This window comes from Selaginella moellendorffii, unplaced genomic scaffold, assembly GCF_000143415.4.
Source record: "Selaginella moellendorffii unplaced genomic scaffold, v1.0 SELMOscaffold_4, whole genome shotgun sequence".
Classification (NCBI taxonomy): Eukaryota; Viridiplantae; Streptophyta; class Lycopodiopsida; order Selaginellales; family Selaginellaceae; genus Selaginella; species Selaginella moellendorffii.
This window is the reverse complement of record NW_003314265.1, coordinates 240,731-261,606: the sequence shown is the minus strand read 5'-3', so window position 1 is coordinate 261,606 and position 20,876 is coordinate 240,731. Positions and strand designations below refer to the sequence as shown.

At 49.4% G+C, this 20,876-nt stretch overlaps 6 protein-coding genes across 6 annotated transcripts; 4 read left to right on the top strand and 2 right to left on the bottom strand.

Moving 5' to 3' along the window:
* Positions 1–647: 647 nt before the first annotated feature.
* LOC9654257 (guanine nucleotide-binding protein subunit beta) lies at positions 648–2,388 on the top strand. Its single transcript, XM_002964277.2, has 6 exons — positions 648–939; positions 1,020–1,114; positions 1,165–1,580; positions 1,637–2,012; positions 2,086–2,190; positions 2,257–2,388. The coding sequence occupies exons 1-6, from the start codon at positions 831–833 to the stop codon at positions 2,281–2,283; spliced, it is 1,128 nt and encodes a 375-aa protein (XP_002964323.1). The 5' UTR covers positions 648–830; the 3' UTR covers positions 2,284–2,388.
* Positions 2,389–4,440: 2,052 nt separating this feature from the next.
* LOC9654255 (protein FATTY ACID EXPORT 3, chloroplastic) lies at positions 4,441–6,036 on the top strand. The gene is made up of 6 exons (XM_024668893.1): positions 4,441–4,523; positions 4,580–4,814; positions 4,877–5,336; positions 5,405–5,572; positions 5,635–5,722; positions 5,790–6,036. The coding sequence occupies exons 2-6, from the start codon at positions 4,593–4,595 to the stop codon at positions 5,884–5,886; spliced, it is 1,035 nt and encodes a 344-aa protein (XP_024524661.1). The 5' UTR covers positions 4,441–4,523; positions 4,580–4,592; the 3' UTR covers positions 5,887–6,036.
* A 3,001-nt stretch (positions 6,037–9,037) lies between these two features.
* LOC9655539 (cytochrome P450 734A1) lies at positions 9,038–11,604 on the top strand. The gene is made up of 5 exons (XM_002964274.2): positions 9,038–9,359; positions 9,422–9,648; positions 9,703–9,953; positions 10,007–10,349; positions 10,420–11,604. Exons 1-5 carry the CDS (start codon positions 9,101–9,103, stop codon positions 10,852–10,854), a joined length of 1,515 nt encoding a protein of 504 aa, XP_002964320.1. The 5' UTR covers positions 9,038–9,100; the 3' UTR covers positions 10,855–11,604.
* A 1,007-nt stretch (positions 11,605–12,611) lies between these two features.
* LOC9654254 (DExH-box ATP-dependent RNA helicase DExH18, mitochondrial) lies at positions 12,612–15,751 on the bottom strand. Its single transcript, XM_002963900.2, has one exon. It carries the CDS (start codon positions 15,702–15,704, stop codon positions 12,924–12,926), a length of 2,781 nt encoding a protein of 926 aa, XP_002963946.2. The 5' UTR covers positions 15,705–15,751; the 3' UTR covers positions 12,612–12,923.
* LOC9655537 (pentatricopeptide repeat-containing protein At2g35130) lies at positions 15,737–18,285 on the top strand. The gene is made up of 5 exons (XM_002964273.2): positions 15,737–16,342; positions 16,424–16,647; positions 16,706–17,312; positions 17,369–17,734; positions 17,826–18,285. The coding sequence occupies exons 1-5, from the start codon at positions 15,800–15,802 to the stop codon at positions 18,240–18,242; spliced, it is 2,157 nt and encodes a 718-aa protein (XP_002964319.2). The 5' UTR covers positions 15,737–15,799; the 3' UTR covers positions 18,243–18,285.
* Positions 18,258–20,004, bottom strand: LOC9655536 (pentatricopeptide repeat-containing protein At1g09900). The gene has a single exon (XM_002963899.2). The coding sequence runs from the start codon at positions 20,001–20,003 to the stop codon at positions 18,279–18,281; it is 1,725 nt and encodes a 574-aa protein (XP_002963945.2). The 5' UTR covers position 20,004; the 3' UTR covers positions 18,258–18,278.
* Positions 20,005–20,876: the final 872 nt, after the last annotated feature.

The following is a 20,876-nucleotide window of genomic DNA, read 5'->3' as shown; positions in this document are numbered from 1 at the left end:
TGTTTTTTAGGGATGGCGGTGAGAACCGTGAGATAGACAATTCTGCTGACATTTTCTGAGACAATTTTGCTGACATTTTCTGAGACAATTTTATGCTTCAAAGAAAGGTCCCCCAGAAAAAACTCTCTTACCACAATTTACTTTCGGCAGTGTCCAACCGGGTAATTCTCTTCTCTAGAAAGAAAAAGACAAGAAAGACAAGAAAAAAAAAAACAAGTGTTTTTTTCTATGGGGAATCGTGTTAATTGCACAGGATCTCTCAAAAATGTCGCAAGCAACCAGAGAAGTTTATATCCAAGTTAAAGCTGCTTAAATCCTCACTTGACATCACAAATCCTCCACAGGTGCTCTGACACTGGCGCATCTTTGAGCACCAACAAACAGTATGCTTTTAATTCCCCGATTTGCTGGGGTAGATCGATGCGACAGAGGCGTTTCTTCCATCTCACATTTCTCCAATTCAAGCAAGCATGATGCAGGGCCTTCCAACGTCACGTTTCCTTCAAACACGACTCACGAACCAAAACGATGACAGAGTTCTTCCAAGGTTTGATTTTTTCTCGTTTTTGTTCCCAACTGCGATTTGGCTGGAGCTAATCCTGCCAGTTGCAGAGATCGAGCAAGTCCTCACGGCGTTTCCGTACGCGTACTTTGGTTGTACGGGGGGGAGGACTTATCGCCGCTTCATTTGAAGGTCCGTTTTCCGGTCGGACGAGCATCTTAGGGCGGCTGGAAGGAATGTGATCTGGTAGCATTCCTTGATGTGGGTCTTCAGGCTGGGACTAATCTGGCCAGCTGCGAGCCGCTAGCAGGGGAATCTCCTCAAGGCCATGGCTGGTAATGGCGTGAGCCAGAGGGATATCCTCGGAGCACAGGATGAGGTGGACAGGCTCAGGAGCGCTCTGCAAGCAACTCGGCGGAGGCTGCAGGATACTACCCGTAAGTCTGTGATAATTGCTTGCCTCCTCTCTCAAAGTTTAGTTTTTTTGCTTCTTCTCGGTGTTGTTTTGTGAACCCAGTTGCTGAGTACGCGAGGACTCATGGCCGCGGAGACATTGGATTCGCAGCTGACAGGTTCAAGTCGCGGAGAATGCTCTCGGGGCACACCGGCAAGGTTGCAAAGTTGCGATTTTTTTTTATGCTCTAGAGCTTTGGCTTCTTCAGGTGTATGCTCTCGACTGGTCGGAGAGGGACACTATCGTAAGTGCGTCGCAGGACGGGCGCTTGATAGTATGGAACGCGATGACAAGCCAGAAGACGCACGCGATCAAGCTCCTGTGCCCTTGGGTGATGGCCTGCGCGTTCTCGCCGGATGGCGAGACCGTCGCGTGTGGAGGTCTGGACAACCTGGTTTCCATCTTTCGGCTGCGCTCCTTTGACAGCACTGGGAACCATGCCCCGTCGGCGGTGCTCACCGGTCACAAAGGCTACATCTCCTGCTGCCGCTACGTGCCGCGGAAAGCTCAAGTCCTCACGAGCTCCGGTGATCACACTTGCATCTTGTGGGACGTGGAGGCACAGAGACACATAGCGCAGTTTGGTTCCGAGTCGTCCTCGGGTCACACGTCTGATGTGATGAGGTGAGCACTGCGTTCGATCCGCTTGCGAGTTCCGTAAGGTTGTTCTTCTTTTGCAGCTTGTCAATAAACAGCCAGGATCCTAACCAGTTTGTCACGGGCTCGTGTGACACAACCGCAAAGCTTTGGGACTCGCGAGCTCCAGGCCGGGCGGCGCAGTGCACTTTCTTCAGCCACACAGGAGATATCAACGCGGTGCAGTTCTTGCCGGACGGATGCCGCTTTGGGACGGGCTCCGAGGACGGGATATGCAAGCTCTTCGACACGCGGTATGGCTATCAGCTCCAAGAGTACGTTACCTCCGGCAATCAATTAGTCACCTCCATAGCCTTCTCGCACTCCGGCCGCATACTCTTCGCTGGCTATGGCAATCCAACCGGAGTCCAAAACGTTGTTCCAACGAGATGCTTGCTCTGGGACGTTCTTACAGCAACAGTAATCTCGCTTTCTCCTTTCCTTTCTCGAGTGTTGCTTGACTGTTGTTTTTTTTGTTTGGTTTCTCTTTCAGGAGCTCCACGACATCGGAGAATCTCACTCTAGACAAGTGAGCTGCCTCGGTGTTGCTGCTGATGGAACCGCGCTGTGCACAGGGAGCTGGGACCATACTTTAAAGGTGGAATTTAAAGCCTTTTTTTTTTTTCCATCGAAACTAGCTTACTCGATTTTGTTTCTCTCGCAGGTTTGGGCCTACTCAAGAACAGATTGACAAAAAAATAGCATAGCCGCAAAAAAATTAAACAACGGAAAGAATGAAAACACAGAATTTTAAGGTGTGTGTATATACCAGGAGAGGAAACTTTTCTTTTTCTCTTGTGCTCGAGTTTTGTTGGTTTTCGCGGTACCACGAAATAAGATGGTAGGGTAGTATATTCTGGCAGGCAAATAAGATATTCTGCCGATTTGTTAGGGATATTCTGGTTGCTTTAGATGACAGTTGCAATTTTTGCTTCGTTCTGCCCTAACCTCCAAGCTCGCGGCTATGGAGGGCTTCATCGAGTACATGGATGAGGACGACACGCCCAGCAGGGGCATACTCCACTACAGGCCGATCGAGTCCTATGATCCGTCGCAGCGATCCAAGATACGTGGGATTCGCAACAAGCAAATCCAAGACCAGGTATGCTCCCCGGAAGCAAAATCGCCAGAGTCCCCGCCATCGCCGGCCTACGAGACAGCCAGCGACACCGATCGGATCGATTCTCCCCCTTCCCCGCTCGCGATCGAGGATCGGCCGGCGACCGGGTCCTCGATCCGGAGCAAAAGTCCATCGTCGGGCAAGGATCCGTCCGAGTCGGGCGAGGAATCGTCCGAATCGCGCAGCAGGCTGAGGGCTCTCCTCTCGGCCAGGCAAAAGGCGGCTTTTAAGAAGCACATAGAGAGGTGTGGATCGCCGCCGGGAAGGAAAGGAGCTGGGAGGCAATGCTGCAGGATCGTGAGGGACGACGCAGGGACGTACCTCTCGGGCAGGGTGGTCGAGGAGAGTGGCGACGCCGAGAGGATCATCTCGGACTCCGAGCACGCTCATCGATCGGACAGGTCCGCGAGGATGAGAGTGGATCTCTACCGAGGGGACTCGCCGGTGTTTGATTACGAAGGTGGTGGAGGGAGAAGCCACGAGTTTGCCGAGGAGCCGAGGTCAGTGTCCTCGAGGATGGAAACTTTTGCGACGAGGAGGTCGCGAGGGAGATCCCATCCATCCTCCGGGAGGACGAGACCCGGCCATGCCGAGCTCGAGACGAGTCGCCCGTCTTACTCGAGGGTGGTGTTTCCACTCTCCGCCAAGAGCGTCGCGGAGCTCTTCCCGTCTGGAAGCCATCCTCCGGAGCCGGGCCCAAGCGATCCAGTCCGGTGTCCCCCGACCGCCAGTCGAGCTACGATCGGGAAGAAGAGCGGCTCGCGGAGGAAATCGTCCGTGAGCATTCCGGGCTTCGTTCCAAAGTCCGGTGCTCCCGAGAACGCTTGGAAGTCGGGGATTTGCGGCTGCTGGCGCGATCCGGAAAGCTGTAAGTCAGTTCTTTCTCCTTTTTGCAGAGAAGCTTGAGAGTGCTTTAGCCATAGCGTGTAGCTCTTTAGAGACTGGTAGTCTAAGTGTTTGTTTTCTATTGACGCGTATGCGTTTTCCTTGGCCTTACAGATTGGAGTGGGGTCATGGAGCAGGTTGTGTAACTGGAATCGCTCCTTGCATAACCTTTGGACGCTTGGCCGAGACCGTGGACAACGATCTAAGATGTGAGCTCTTGAGTTTATTTCCTTGCTTCTCGCTTTCTTATGTGAGTTTCGTTTTCTCAGCGTGCCTGTTTAACGGGCTCTTGTATTGCTTGCTCTGCGCTGCCGGGCTGTGTTGCTGCCTCTCGGCGCACTACAGAACCAAGCTCCGGGAGAAGTACAAGCTGCCTGGATCGCGGAGCCAGGATTTTATCTCCCACTGCTTCTGCGAGTGCTGCTCGCTGGCGCAAGAGTTCCAGCAGCAGAAGGCCGAGAGCGTCAAGTCCACCGAGGTGGATCAAAGTCGGGGTAAGCAAAAACTCTTTTGCTGTTCCAATGGATGATTGTTTTGGTGGTTTTTTTCGCCAGGAACTCCAGAGCTCTTGACAACCGGAGGAAGTCCAGAGCTGTTGTTAACAGCGGGAAGTCCGACACTAGTAACGGACACTGTGATACTACAATCTCCACCATTTGTGAAGAAGAAGGGCGACATAGCCGAGAGCTCGGCGGCGGCGGCGGCGTCGAATCCTCCCTTAAAGCTGAGAAATGCTACTCCAGGTCCGGTGATCATGGAGAGACCACCATGGAGAAAATAATGTTTGGGCCATGAATCATGAGTACGAATATGCCATGGTCCAGTTTTTGGTACGGTAATAACGAAGGTTCTCGATGTTAATCTCTCTGGTGTGTTGTCGAAACCTAGTTCTTCGATCAGCGCGCTTGGCGATCTAGGCGAAAAAGGTACGTCTAGCTAGGCCTCTCAGCGATGGGGCAAAAATCCCTCTCTATTGTCCCAGGTTTTGCAAGAGAATGATGGCGGCAGCAGCAGCTGCTACTGTTGTAGCGCCCCCAAATGTGGTGCTGCGATCGTGTTCCTTGAGCTCGCGGGGAGCTGGCGCCGCGGCGGCGTCTTACCCTCGCCTTCGTTTCAATCCTCTGGCTGTGACGCCGTCGCCGCAATTTCTCTCCAGGAGAAATATCATCGCCCGGCAGCAGCAATTCATATTTTCTTCTTCTTCCGTGGAGGATGCGGTGAGTGTTCTTTGAGAACAATTTTTACCATCTTCCAAGATTTTTCTTTTCCTTCTTCCCAGGCATCAGTGAACACTAAAGTCGACGATTCGTCCCAAGAGAAAATTTCCAGCGACGATCTCGATACATCGGTCAAGAACGTAGAAGTTGCAGCTAGAGACCTGGACGAGCAAGCCGAGAAGTCCAAGGCTGTGCTGGAGGAAGTGGTACAGAACCTCAAAGATGTTGGCAAGCTCCAGGACACTTCTAAGCAGGTGTATGCAGAGTCGGCAGAGAAAGCCATGGGTGTGCTCCGGGACACGACCGAGCAGCTCAGGGAGCAAGCCGAGAAGGCCAGGGCCGTGCTCCTAGCCACCGCCCAAGAGACCGCCGGCAAAGGCAAGGAAAATCTCACCATGCTCGCCGAGAGCTCTTCCGACCCGGTGCTCAAGGACATTGCCGAGACGGCTCTGAACGCTCATTTCGTAGAGACGAGCAAGAAGGCTGCCAAGATCCACGACTTTTGCCTGGGAATTCCTTACGGTACGCTTGCATTGTATTCGGACAAATCTTTTTTGTTTCTAATTCTTTGGTTTTCTTTGGGTTTTCAGGGAGCATTCTCCTGGGAGGAGGCATTCTATGGTTTTTGTTGACTGGAAGTACTGCAGCGCTGCGTTTTGGAGTGTTTCTGGGAGCTGTAGTTTTGGCTCTGAGCATTACGAGCCTTAAAGTCTGGAAGCGCGGAGGATCGTCGGCATCATACATTTTCGGACAGGGAGGTATGCTTACTCTTTTGCAAACTCAAAGCTTCATCTCCATGTGTTGGTCGCTTTTGTTGCAGCTATCGCGTCGCTTTTAGTGATTAGAGAGTTGAGGAGATTCTCGGAGGTCCGGTTGTTCTTCCCCCACGCGGTCATGGCGTTGCTCAGGTAGAGTTATTCATTTATTACTTTTAGTGGGCCTCCCATATGATTTTGTTTTGTTGGATCCTTGCAGTGCTGCAATGTTGGCATTTTACACTTACGTCTACGTCTCCGGAGGCAATCCTCCTCCAAAGAAGCTCAAACTGGAGCCATCCGGTAAGGCCGCATGAGCTCAAAAACTCAAGAGGCCAGTTTTGTAGAGTGCAGCGCAGTTTTAGAAGATATAGCGATGGTAGATCTAGAGAAGAAAAATAAAATGGTTTGTTTAAAGATGTCTAAGTATGGTTTAAAATTTACAGATCTATTAAAGTTTTTTATAATTCTTTTTCTGGAGTATTGTTTATCTATTAATTTATTTTCTTAACTAAAACACTTGTTTAAACTGCGAAAGCTTAAAATCGTCAGTAGTAAAAAAATTGAACACCCTAAACCATGGGTATGCAATTTGAACTTAGACTTTGGACTTTGTCAACTTCCCGTTTTATTCATTGCTAGCATCTTATACCAGTCCAGCTCGTCTTTTTAGCTAACCTGAATCTGCCTCAACGGTCCTCCATGTAGCCATGCCTCGACACACTGACAACGTTGATGAGACGATTTAGGAAGAACTGGGGCTCTGTGAAGATTTCGAACACTTCCATATGATGGACAGTGCTTGGACACTTACTTGTGATTTAGAAGAATTCGTTCCTTGCACCTTTTCTAAAAAGAATAAGCACTCCTTTGCCGCTTTGCTAAGTTCCTGATCTCTACTGTGCCTTATATGAAACACAGGCATCGAATCGGTCTAGCTACCCGCCAATTGGCGCGGATGAGCGAGGTGCAAGCAGTTCCAAGACCTTAAAGCCAACATTACTATTTATTCTTGGAAAATAAAAATTAACATTATTAATATTATTACTAGTGTTAACGATAATATTCCCTCAAATAAGTAGCTTCGATAATCATACCATGTTTATGGAGTTTTTTAGCCAATTCGCAACATGTATCTGTATCAGGAACCATCAAGTTGCAAAATGCCACATAACAAAACCACCTCCGAATTTGACAACATGTATGTTTTTAGCATCTCCTTTAGGACTATGCCTAGCAACTGTTTGTGGTTGTCAACTTAAGAAGTTCTTTAGCATTCTCCCGCTTACCCCCAGACACCATCATAAAGACATTGTGCTAGTTGTTTATCATCCAGTTTGAGTAGGCCTCTCTTTATTACATCTGCGTAGGTAGACAGGTGGTTCTGCAGCCACGTCTGGATGTTCCTTAACCATTTCATGAAAGAGCCTCTCATTGGGTGACAGACGAAGAACATTCTCAAACACACAAATCTCGCATTTGTAGCCCAAACCCTTCATCATGTCCACGGCTTCCCAAAGCTTGCCCTCAAGAGGAGGAGCCCTTTCAAAAGGATACGAAAGTACTCTGGTGAAAGCCTCTTGATCACACGCCTGGTCAAGCGAGTCCAGAGCAAACCCAGCCTTCGGATCAAAAAACCTTCGTATCACGGTGTTTCTGCGCTTTTTTCCAATTAGCTTGTGGAAAACTGATACCTCTAAGTTTAAAATGATAAATTATAAATATGTTTATAATTATTGAGAAATTGGATGAATAGATAATATTAAACTAAAAACAGCATTAAGCAAACCACGTCCAAACCGAGTGCAAGGTCATATCAAACACTATGTTAAACTGAGCAGCTAGAGCAGCCAAGTAAGAGAGTCAAGACCGTTATACAATAGGGAAGCCATATCTTGTAATAATTGTTTCATACAGCACCAAGGGCTGTAAGACATGATCGGGCATTGGAGGATTGGCTCAAACGTCTTGAGCAGCATTCCTTGAGCCTAGGAACGTCCTTCTCCCTCACCGTGAGCGAGAAGGCGCCCCAGTTGAGAGCATGCAGTCGTAGTAACGTCTACTGCAATCCCAACATTGTAGAATTGAATCAATGGCCAGTGTCACTTGCTCCCAGACTGCATCTTAGATCTTTTAGTGGTGAATCCTCCCATTACTCTAGAGTCTTGGTGCGAATGCTTGTGGTGTGAGCTGCATCCTCGTGCATTGTCCCTCCCTCTGGCGAAGCCCCGACATTCTAGCATGGGATCACGGTTGGTGCTGATAATTAATTCCTGCGCAGCAGGTGTAGAATTTGCTTCTTGAAATGAGATGGTTGTTGGGATAAGGTTTTGCTATTAATAGTACACGCCTCAATGCACTTTATTCGTTGCCCCTTAGGATTGGAATCATTTAATTTTCAGGCTTTTAAATGTTGAAGAAATCACGAGAAAAGGGGGATGTTTCTCCAAAGAGTTGACTGACAGAGTAATTCAATACTTGAAGTAACCATTGCTCTAGCTACCTCTCCGCTGGGACAAGTAGAGAAAGTTTTCAAAATGAAAAGAGCAGTGTATCAAGGCAATGGTATCAAACTGATTGTGATCAACCCAGCAGTCGTGATGGGTCCAGCTCTTCAGCCCAAGCTGAATGCGAGCAGCACCCAAATTCTCAAGTATCTGACCGCCAGACAGTCTTGAACCGACCGCTACACTACGTCCTGTAAGTAATCCAATGGGATTCAATCGGATCATTATTGATCAATCTCTTCAACAAACGTTCTCCCCCGCCAGACAGTCTTGAACCACTAAGGACATCAAGAATGTTTCTTGAAGGAGGTGGTTGCACCAAACAATGCTGACAAGGTGTGAAAATAAGCTCCAGTGGAACAGCTCACATGGTGTGTTGTTGGACCAACAGGACACCATGTGAGGTGTTCCACTGGAGCTTATATGCTTAAGCACATGTTAGATCTATAAACATAAGGGGCCCAGGACCCCCCACTGCTCTTATTATCACTTCCGTTATATATTATATATATCTTTTGGCGCTTAGTTGGAGGCATAAGAACTGGCTGTAAAAGAACTTCACTTGTTGAACTACCACCCTCACATGGAATAGCTGGTCTACACAATGGAAGGATTGGTAGATTAAGTGCGGAAATGGAGGTGTTAGTTCCCCTTGGCTCAGTAGGGGTTGCTAGTCAATAGTCAATGAGGACATTGACATCTTTGAAGGGGGGGTGAGTGTAACACATGTGATCATGGGATGAGATTTGGATATACTGTCACCGTGGATCCTTGGAACCTTGGGGGATAAATGGGGATAAAATAGCCACTAAAGGTTCTCTCATCAAGCAATTGCCCCTTTTCCAGTTGGCTTAAGGGGAGAGAGATAAGGTGCGCTACAGTACTTGTACTCATTCCACCTTGAGTAGTCTTCTCAAGCACATCTTAGGCTCGTGCTTTCAAGGCCTCAATCTCTCTAACTGGCTGGTGCTCTGTGAATACTTGCTGGTGTATAAATTCTCTACAGGCCCCGTCTCAGCCAATAATGGATGTCATCTCGGTTCTTCTTGTCGCACTCGTGCTTGCATTGTCTGTTCTATGGATGGTGTGCAGCTTCCTCATGCGCTACTATTGGGTGCCCAGTGCTCTCCGTGCAGTGATGGAGAAGCAAGGCATACGAGGCTCACCCAATCCTCCAAATCCCATCTTTGACGTTTTTGATGGGAAGCCTGACATGAAGGAGATCAGCCACGACATTCTGCCTCATGTTCTTCCCTGGGCCGCACAGAACATGAAATTCTATGGTGGGCATCAATTTAATTTCACAACATTATTAGTGTACTTTCAAATTCACTTTGATTTTCAGGGAACGTACACTTGAACTGGTGGCTGCGGGAGCCCCGGATTGTGATCTCAGAGCCCAAAATGATATGGGATCTGTTTATGAAGAAGCACAAGGATTTCGTCAAGTCCCACTTCATCAAACTCTTGTCTGATGATATCTTTCATAAAGGCCTCTTCCTTGCAAATGGAGAAGCTTGGGCCAGGCAGAGACAGATTGTAGCACCCAGATACTACATTGACGAAGTTAAGGTGATATTGCATTAAGTAGTCAAAGTCTAAAGTTGACTAAACTCTATTGTACAGGCAATGGTTAGAGCTGTGAACAATGCAACAAGCCAAGTCATGGCAAAATGGGAAGCATTTGTGAAGGACAGTGGAGACGTGGAGAGGGAGCTGGATGTTCAAGTTGAGTTCATGTGCTTGAATGTGGATGTTGTAGCGAGGACAACATTGGGGTTGGAAGACAATGACTTTCAAAACATTCTCAAGTATAACATCACATTGCTCAAGCTGCAAAATGATCAAGAAACCTGGAGCTGGTTACCATTTGCCAGGTACAGGTGGCTTAAGGAAATTGTACTTACTTACAGAAGATATTTTGGTGCAGGCTGATCCCTTTCGGTATAAACGTTGAGCGGTGGAAAGTACGGAAACAGCTGAATGACCTTGTTCGCAAGCAAGTGAGAGAGCGAAGAAAGAAGATGACAGAAGGCAATAACATTGATTTTATTGGGAAACTCTTGGATAATCCAGATGTTAGGGAAGACGTGATTGTTGCCGAGTTGAAAACACTCTATGCTACAGGGTTTATCAGCTTGGCCCCACTTCTCTCATTCACAATGTTGATGCTGGCTCTCTATCCCAGTTGGCAAGAAAAGGCAAGACAAGAAGTTGACCAAGTTCTGGATGGAGAAGTTGTTAGTCCTAAAGATGTCACCAAGCTAATCACGGTAACCAGTTAATCAGATTTTTCATTTGATCCACATAACTAAGCTTGCTGTATGGTTCTTGTTTGTGCAGATTGAGATGATTCTGCAAGAGACATTGAGGCTGTATCCCACAATGCCGCTCATCGCAAGGGTGTGCATTAAAGACTCTATGCTGGGGGACGTGTTCATTCCCAAAGGACTGGGGGTGAGCGTTAATGTTGTTGCGCTTCATCATGACCGAGATCTGTGGGGAGATGATGTAAATGAATTCAACCCATCCCGCTTCAAGAATGGTACTGCAACTGCAGCCAAGCATCCCATGGCGTTCATGCCATTTGCCTATGGAGTTCGAACCTGCATTGGAAGGGCCTTCTCTGAGGTGCAGTGCAAAGTAATCATTGCTATCATCCTTCAGAGATTCGAGGTTAAATTGTCCCCAAATTACCGGCACCACCCAGTCATTACAGGACCCCTGATCCCAAAGAATGGCATGCCTGTCATACTCAAGCCAAGGCAGAACTTCTAAGACAACAAATTTTAAAATAAATTTGTCTAGATATAAAAACCTTTATTCATGTCCAAAAAGCAACACTCGGCATTTGCTCTGAGAATCGTGTTACACGGACGGAGGGGCAACAACATCGATTACCCTTCCATGTACATGTTGGTCAGGAGAATGTAGCCAGCTGAATCCATAGCGGCACTCATAGCAGCCCGCAACAGAAACCAGCACGAAGGGCATGTTGTTGAACAGATCCTTGGCAAAACAAGAAACCTCCCCATATTCTTGTCACTGAAATCTGTCCAGCCTTCTCGTAAGGATCATCATCTTGTGAACATCCGGCCACCCATTGTCGATGCAGTCAACGATGTGGGATCTTCTTGTACAGCAGAATACACTGGAATTGCCTGCAGAATACACCAGAATTGCCTGCAGAAGCTCCTTGCTCTTGTCTCCTCCTTGTAATGGTGCTCCACACTTGATCGCCAAGGGATAGTGATCTCGCAAGCCGAACATGCTCGGCCAGAAATTTTGAACTTGTGAAGCTGCCATAAGCCCCAGATGCCCATTGTGCGCAAATGCTCCCAGCCTGATCGTCCAGGCGATTTCATCCCACTGCAGCATCAGATTCAGCAGATATAGCTTGAGATTCCCAGCGGATACATTTGCCACATATTCCAAGAGACTACATCACTTCGAAGAAATCTCAAAGAACAGGGATTCAGTCCCCTTCTCGGCAAATGCCAGAAACATCATGGTAAATAAGACCAGGCTTTGGCAAGGTATCGAATTGAACACACCATCCCAGGGACAGTGTGGACCTGAAAGGCATGCAGGCACATACATGCTTTGTGTCAGTCACCTCAGAACCCAACTCCCACACCAAGCCCCCATGTGAGTGAGCTCACCCAGATTGCAGGTAGCTAATTAGATAATTGTAGCTAATTAGTTAATTGTTTGCGTGAAAGCTTGATATTTACAAGTCACTAGTGGCTCCACCCTGGGCAAGCTCCGCTATGAAGAATAATGAAAGCTACCTATGTGGAGCAGGCTGCCAGATCAGGTGTTCCAAGCATTTTCTGGACGAAGCTTGGGGTGAAATACAACCAGCAGCACACCAAAGATTCTAGAAAAGCTAGCAGGCATGAGCTTGATGAGCTCGAGCTTTTGAGTCTACTGGCTTGTGAGCAAATAAGACTTCGTCACTTACAACCTGGGCCATCCTTTGGAACCGCAACCCAAGTCTCCCCGACGCTCGAGACCCGCCCTGCCGCCATGTCCACCACGTCCTCTTGTCCTCGCAGCACAGCACAACAGTGCCATTGACATACACAGTCCCTGTCTTAGTGCCAGCATTCTTGGCATCACACAAACACATTGTGTGTTGTTTGCCACAATTATAGCCCAGCAATTGCCTATGCATATGGCTAAACACAACAAGCGCCACCCTGGGATACATCCCACTCCCGGACCATTTCGAGAGCCTGAGCAAAGTCTGGATCGCCATGATCTCCACCACCTTTGTCGAAATCCTTGCTGCATATGTCACTGGGCTGAGAGCCCAGGCATGCAGGCCCGTTGTGGCCGAGGAACACGAGCGAGTGGCCCTTGGGTGCAAACAGGGCCAGGTGCATGATCTTTGCAGCGCTCTGCTCCATGTTGTCCATGCCGTAGGTGCTCGCTAGGAACTCGGCAAAGTTAAGCCTGTCGTCGCATGCATTCTATATTCTTTCATTTCAAGCATAATCTATATTATATAGAGTTATAAGGAGTTATAAAGAGACACTTAATTACATATATAATACCACCAAATTTTCCACATAGTTATACCCAGTAATCTAGCTTGCTTATCTTTTGCACAATCTAGACGTTCTCATCGCCAAAAGTCGCTCACAAACAGCACTAAATCCGGCTTGAGAAGCTCCAGGGCTTGGGCATCCAACACGCGTCATGGACGTCTCCCACAATCACAATCCTGATCTTCCCCATGTCTTAAAACCCAGCTTTTGTAGGGTTTTGCTTAATTCAGACCTTTTTTACTTTAGAAAAAAAAGTTACCTTACAAATCATGGAGTGAGAACTAGAACACGGTATCACGCAGCGCAAAGTTGCTTTCTCATGGTTTGCATTTGGAGAGATAAGCGTGACTGCGATTGCTTCACGCTCTCCCTCCCGCAGCCACCACCGTGCTCTCGCTCTCGCATCTCCTCTTGCCTCTTGCGGGCCTCCTCTCCCGTGAAGAGCACCAGCGACTCGCCTAGCATCTCGGCAATCTTGGACGCCATCTCCGCCGCCTGATGCCTCTCTGGGAACGCTGGCGCCGGGAAGTGCTGGCTGAGCCAAAGGTACATGGACAGCAGCTGGTGCCGCGTCTCCAAGTCGTAGATCCCCGCGTTGTCGCTGGCAGTCCTCTGCGGCATCCCCATGGACAGCCTCACCGGGATCTTCCTGCTGTAGGCCGACGCGAAGCGCTGGAGCGAGCCCATGGACTTTGGATCCCGGCTGTTCACCGGCGCAAAGCAGAAGTTGTACTCGTCCTCGAGGGACAGCCCGCCGATGGCATCCAGCGCCGCCGCCACCTTCTTCAAGTTGTCGTTCTTGCACAGGAAGTACGTCCCGTCCAGCCGGCAGTGCTCCGAGAAGCGGTCCAGGAGCTGGGAGAAGGTGATATCCGGGAGCTGGCTGGCAAAGAGCTCCAGCTGCTCGAAGACCGGAAAGAGGCCGGCGCTCGGTGCGTCTTCGAATGGCTGCTTCATGCACTCGACCAGGTAGGGGATGTCCGAGGCATAGAGCGTCGTGACTTGTCCCTCGGGATACAAGCTTCCGCGCCTCCCGGCTCGTCCGGCGATCTGCTTCACCTGTGACGCTGGAACTGGAATGCGCTGCTCGCCGTTGAACTTGTCCAGGGAGTTGAAGATGACCCTCCGGATGTTGAGGTTGAGTCCCATTCCAATTGCGTCGCTTGCAACCAGCACGTCGTATCCACTGCTGGGATCGTTGAAGAGCTTGGCTTGCTGCGTTCTCGTCTCGGGTGGGAGAGCTCCATAAACCACACAGCACTTGTGCTTGGTTCTCTGCTCGATTTCCAGCTTGACTTGGAAAATCTCCTTTCTGGAGAATGCCACCACGCAGTCCCCGGCCTCGATGAAGTCGAAGTTGCCTTTGGCAGACGTCCGGTCGATGGTGAGCGGCTTGAACCTCTCGTAGTGATGCTCCACAAACTCGTCACACGTCGCCGCACACAAAGTTTTGTACAGCTCCAGCGCGCTTGGATCGCCACAGAGGTGGACTTCATCGGCCCGCAGTGCTAGAAAAGCTCTAGTCCAGGCCCAGCCTCGAAACTCATCTGCTGTCATCTGGACCTCGTCAATGACTGCCACTGACCAAGGCTTTGTGAGCACGGCCATCTCCACGGTGGAGGCAAGGTGAGTTGCAAAAGGAACTTCCCTCCTCTCCTGGCCCGTGTGAAGACTGCAATAAACTCCGGACATGTTGGACTTCTCGTAAATCTCCATGGCCAGGAGACGCAGCGGGCAGCAGTAGATGCCAGTCTCAGCTTGCAAAAACCGTTGGAGAGCCGTGTAAGTCTTGCCACTGTTCGTCGGGCCGCAGTGGTATATCACCTTTCTCTTCATGGCCCTAGTGAATGGAAACCAGGCGTGTGGCTTTGTCAGGTCCGCGGACGTGACTAGCTCCCTGTATCTGGTTATCTCGTTCGAGAACTCGGAGATGCAAAACTCGGCAAATATCGGGAAGAGGTACTCCTCAGCTTCATCACAAGGTCCCACTTTGAGCAGCACGTCCTTGAGAAGCACCGGACACTTCGCCGTGAAGAACTTCCGGAACTTGCTGACAGCCTGTGGGAAGAACTTGGAGTTGATGTAGACGGCGAGAGCCTGCGTTTTTGCCCAGCCTCTCTCGGCAAACCTGTCGAGGACCGCTCCAAGCCGGAGCTTCTCATCGGGAGTCAGTGGCAGCGGTGGCGACGTGACCATCGCCTGGAACAACGCAGTGGGGTCGGCAAACCCCTCGGGAACCATTTCTGGCAATGCTGGCTTCGCCACCTTCTTCTGTTTCTCCAGATCCAGCTCTTCTTCCTGGAACACATCTCCATCGTCGCCAACGGCTTGGAAGTACTTCCCCAAGTCCAGCTTCTCAGGCTGCTTGTTTGGTCTTCTTCCCGATCGTCTCGTTTCCACCTTAGAAGCTGGCGGAGACTCAACAACGATCGAAAGAGCATTTGCTAGAGGAGGAGTTCCAAGGACTTTCTCCTCGAGAACTTTCTCTGCCAGAGGACCCCCGAGAGTTGTCTGTTCGAGGGCTCTATCTGCTTGAGAAGCTTCTGTTGCTTTGTTTTGGGCCTCATTCTTAGTGTCTGTCGTGGAAGAAGTCTTGATATCTTTCTTCTTCGCTCCAAGAACTTTCTTCTCGAGAACTATTGCTTCCTCGTTCTTAGCTTTGATTGTGGAAGAAGCTTCGACATTTTTCGCTGTAACAGTTTTGAGATTCTTCGATTTCTTGTCTGCGGTAGATTTCACCTCAGCAGTCTTGGCCTTAGATTTCGTCGCCTTGGCATTCTTCGTTGATGGAACCACCTCGGCATTCTTCGTTGAAATTGCCTCGGCATTCTCATGCACTGCGGCAGTATTAATCACCTTCTTTACGCGCTTAGGCGCCGCATTCACATTCCCAGCACTCCCATTCCCCGTAACGACGGTGCAAAATCCTCGTCTCGCTGCTCGAATCTCCGAAGCGTCAAATGCAGGCCTGAATCCGACAGCCGCCGGATCAAACCACCTGTGAACAAACCGAGAGCCTTGGAGCTGCCGCTGAATCTGCGAGTGCCGCGAGAGGATCCGCCACAGGGCCTTCATCCACCAAGAGCCCTAATTGCAAGAACCCTAACTAAAACCCATCGCTTTACTTTAAAACAAAAAAGAAACTAGAAAAGCCCATTTTATCTCGATGAATGGCTATGGATCGATGCGGTTGGAAGAGCTCCATCGCCTCTACTGGTATGATCTTTAGCGCCTCCATATACCACACTCCTAGAGTCGTGAGAAATGCCGCTCCAGAGATTGATTCCACGCCCCAAACAGCAGGCGACGAGAGTAGTTCTTCTCTCTCGCAGCGAAGAGTTTCCCTCGTCACAAAGCCCACCAGAGCTCCTGTGCTTTCCGATAGCACCGCTAGTATTGTTCCTCCAGAGTCTTCGCGAAGTAAAAGTCCGGATAGAAATTCCCAGCACGGAGTCTGGGACTTGGATTTAATGGATGTCCAGCAGCAGCCAGAGAATCCGAGGCCTGGAAGTAGCACCAGTCTTTTCGTCGTCAAACCTCCACACAAGGATCGAAAGACGAAGAAGAAAAGAATGGAAGAAGAAGTACCGCACAGCAAGAAGATATCTTCGCAGGCGGCCATTGGACTTCTCAAACGCTCCGGTGAAGAAGCTGTGAGTTATATGCAGGGCCTGGTCGGCCTCGTCAAGAATCGGCCCTTCCTGTGGGACGAGGCAGGTCAGCTTTGTCTTGAAACAAACGAAAGAACTCACCGTTTTGCTTTTTTTCTTGTTTTTCGTTTTCCTCTCGTCCAGATTATGCAAGAACTTGAAGCTCGAGGATCGCGAATCAAAGCCTGCGAACTCTTTTCTTTCCTCAACAAGCAGAGCGAGTACAAGCTCCACGAGCAAAACTGCGTTTGCATAATCGGGATACTGTCACGAGAAGGAAAGCTGGGATTAGCGAGGGATGTTCTCGAGGAAATGAAAAAGAAGAAGCTCAAAGTCAGTGCAGTACCTTACACGATGCTGATTCATGCGTAAGCTGTTTAAATCCACTTTCTCAAAACGTCTTTGTGTGATCGATGGTGGAATCAGGTACGTGAAGCACGGTCTCGTGGAAGACGCTTGCAGCTTGTTCTACCGGATGATGAAGGATGGCTGTGAGGCCACTGTAGTGACTTACACCGTCATTATACACGGCTACCTCCGGCAAAAATCCAAGCTCGACCATGCACTAAGGCTTCTTGAAGTGATGAAAGAGAGCGGCAAGAAACCCGATGAGATACTCTACAATTGCCTCGTAAATGGCCTGGTAAACAGCGGCCGACTGGAAGCGGCAGAAAAGATCCTGGACGACATGAAGCAAGACAAGGTGTCAGCCAACTTGGTCACGTACACAAACCTGATTAAAGAGTATGCGAACGCTGGAAGGTTGCAAGACTGTCGAAAACTCTTCCAGGAGATGAAAGATAAGGGAGAGTCTCCAAATTCGTGGACTTACAACGCGCTCATCCAGGGATACGGGAGGAAAGGCCTGTTCAAAGAAGCATTAGAGCTCTACGACGAGATGGACGGAGTTGGCTGCGCGAAGGACGTGCATACTTACAACATCGCCATCGCAATGTATGGCAAGCGAGGCCTGCTCGAGGACATGGAACGCCTGCTAGACGAGATGGACACCAAAGGAGTTCCTCCTGATCAGGTAAGAAACTTAAAAGAGATAGAGGAACGGAAGAACTAATTAGAGCTTCTTACCAGGTAACTTACAACACATTGCTCGACGTTTACGCGAAAAAGAGCTACTTCGTGAAGGCTCATGAAATCTTGAGAGAGATGACCGAGGCTGGATACAGGCCAAACATCTGGACTTACAACATCATGCTGAGCTCCGCTAGGAAGGAGCAAAGCGTCGCGGAAGCTACGCAGCTCTTCGAGAATCTCAAGTCGAAGGGAGTCGTTCCAAACATTGTGACTTACAGTGCCATGCTCAGTCTCTACGGCCGTCACGGACTTTATACTGAAGCTGCGAAGTTATGGGACGAGATGATCGAGGCAGGATGCATACCGTGCATCATTGCCTACTCTGGACTGATCGAGAGCTACGGCCACCATGGAATGTATCAGGTACGTAACGAGTTCCTACAAGAAAAAGAATTTAGTTTCCAGTTGAAAGCGGAAGCAAAAGGAAAGCTTACCTCCAGAACTTTGTTTGCAGGAAGCTCTTGCTTGTTTCCAGGACATGAGAAAGTCCGGCATCGTTCCAGACACCAAAATCTACACAGCTCTAATGGATGCTTACGGAAAAGCTGGCCGCTGCAGAGAGGCCGAACTCCTATACTTTGAAATGACCAAGGAAGGTTTCGTACCAGACGGGATAACTTACGGCATCTTGGTTAGAGCGTTTGCCAATGCAGGCCGGCTTCGCGAGGGCCTGAAGTACCTCAAGATCATCCTCGAGTACGAGGAGCCAGAGAGTTACCTGTGCCAGAGGATCATCAGCCGGTACAAAAGCTTTTACGAGATGCATGCCGAGGAGTCGAGTGAGGAGGACAACGATGACGACGAGGAGACTGAGATGGAGTCTAGTGAGGACGAAAGTAACGAAGGCGAGAAGCACCAAAACTCTCTGTAAAGTTATATTAGAAGAAGAAAGAACAAGAGATCTTACTCAGGAAGACGACCCTGCTCCGGCTGCTGCTGGCATCTGAGCTTTAAGCTGCTCCGCGTCAGTCCGTCTTCCAGCTTTCAGGAGACCAGCACGGAGGATTCCGTAAGTCACACTGTCCGGCTTACAGTTGTTCTGGATCATCGTGTCTTTCAGCGAGAGCGCTTGGTCTGTTCGTCCGACGTCACACAGTCCCCCGATGAGGATTGTATAAGTATAGGTGTCTGGAACCAGGCCTTTTTTCTGGAGCTGCTCGTAGACTTGGAACGCTTCGCTTATGAGCTTGCGCTGGCAGAGAGCCGACATGAAACTGTTGAAGTGAACCAGCTCCGGAGACGCCAGCTCCCGAAAGACCTTCCTGGCATCGTCAAGTTTCCCGTGCTTGGAGAGGGTGCTTATGAGCAAGTTGTGGAAGAAACTACCGAGATCAAGTCGAGCCCTGTGCTTCTCCAGAAATTCCTGAACAAGTTGAACGCATCCTTCTTTGCAAAGCCCAATGAGTAACGGCATATATGACGCTCGGTCGGGTACGCAACCTCCTTTGGAGACCATCTCGTCAAACACGTCTACTGCAGCCCTGAAGTTACCATCCCTGCGAAGACTGTTTATGAGAACTGTGTAAGTCACGACGTCTGGATTATAACCAGAATCCGCCATTTCCTGTAGGAAGTCCCTGGCTTCATCAGTTTTCCCTTGCAGGCAGAGGCCGTTGATGAGACTGTTGTACGTGTACAGCGTGGGAGAACACCCATTCTTAACCATTGTCGTCGAAAGCTCAAAAGCCTCCTCCACCTTCCCTGCCTTGCACAACCCGTCGATAAGCTGATTGTAAACGATAGCTGGAGGTATACAGCCACGCTCAGCCATCACGTCCAGGACTGCCAAGGCCTCGGAGAACTTGGAAAGCCTGAGGAAACCATCTACGAGGCGGCCGTATGTGAACGTCGTCGCTTCATACTTGCCTTCCAGCATCTTGTCGAGCACATTGCATGCTTGCTCCAGAAGCCCCTCTCTACACAGCAAGTCTATGGTCATGTTGTAATCGCTCTCCTTCTTCAGCAGGCTCCACACTGTCCAGGCCCCGTCGTCAGCAGCCTTCGACACGGCATCTTGCGATCCAGGTTGAGCGACCATCATCCTGAAAATCTTACTAGCAACTTCCGGCTTCTTCATGTCGTAACACGTCCGGATCAGATGGTTGACAACCGAGTGATTGAAGTTCTTGTTGCTAGTCATGTCCTGTACGATGCCAATGACTTCCTCGGAGTGGTTCTCCTTGAGCAGGCCCGAGACAATGGACGCGTATTCCTTCTTCTTAAGAGTGTAGCCACCGTCGTGCATCTCCTGGAGAACACCTCGAGCTTCCTTCCCCGCTAGCCTCTGAAGGAGTAGCCTGTAAGAATGAAAGCTGTGCTTGGAGAACACCTCCTGCTTGGAAGCCCAATTGAAGAAACGCAGAGCGATGCTACCATCTTTCACTTGCTCTAGCACCTTATTCACGGCCTTGTGTCCGACTGACCCCTTCCACTGCTGCATTACGTCGTCCAAAGCCTCCCCTTGCGGCCTCTCCTTCAAAGACTCCAAAATCATTCCCACAACTGCTTCATCTAGCTCCTCCGGCGGATTTGCTACCTGGGCCTGAGCTACACTTGCCAGAGAGCGCGACCCATTTGCTCCAATGGACCGAAATGCCGCAAACCGGAAGAAGGCGCTCTTCGCTCTCAGCATCGCAAGCACCATACTAGCCAGGGTTTTAGGGTTTAACGGCCATGGGTGGTGTTACAAAGATGAAACGTTCAACTCCTTGTATTTCGCTCGATCGTCTTCCTGAAGCTCCTTGCTCCCTTGTTGACATTTTCAGTCGATTCCACAGCCTGGAAAGCAAACAGACGTGTTTATGAATGCTAAAACATGCACACACCTGTTGATACAAAAGCTCGATTTGTTGAGATTGCTGGAAGACGTAGGAAGAGAAGAAATGGTCCAAAGCCGACACCTCGAGCATTTTTCAAATTTTTTTTTTTTGTTCCTTACTATCCTGCTCAACCTTCTGGATGCAGCGAGAGAAAAAATCAATTCTCTACCTCGCTGTCAAGAAAGTTCTTGAACATTGACGAGTAGCAGGGTAGCTCGGCTATGAGCAGGTTCGTTGGGGTGCTGTTGCCAGCCCCACGAACTATATCAACGCAATTCGACTGGGTCCTGGCCACCTGCATCTGGTGTGTTGAAACGTTCGCAGTTGTGACGGAGAAATTGAAGGAGATTTTGAGAAGTTAAATCCTTCTCCTCGACAACTAAAACTTTCAACAAGGGAAACAAGAAGCTCAGGAAGACGATCCAGCGGAACACAAGCAGTCAAACGTTTCTCCTTGCCGATCCTTCCGCTTTCGCTGCTCTTCCTCGAGAAACTTCAAAATTGAAATACATAAAAAACTCCTCGATCACACTCCTTGGCCTTCACCCTCTGCCAGCAAATATGGATTGTACATAGGGGTCATCACACTCGTTGTAACATTGTAACAGAAGAGATCTACCTCAAAAGGCAGCAACCTCCAAAACCTTATCAGCCAAGAATAAAAACGTTTTGCTCGCAAGCTTGAT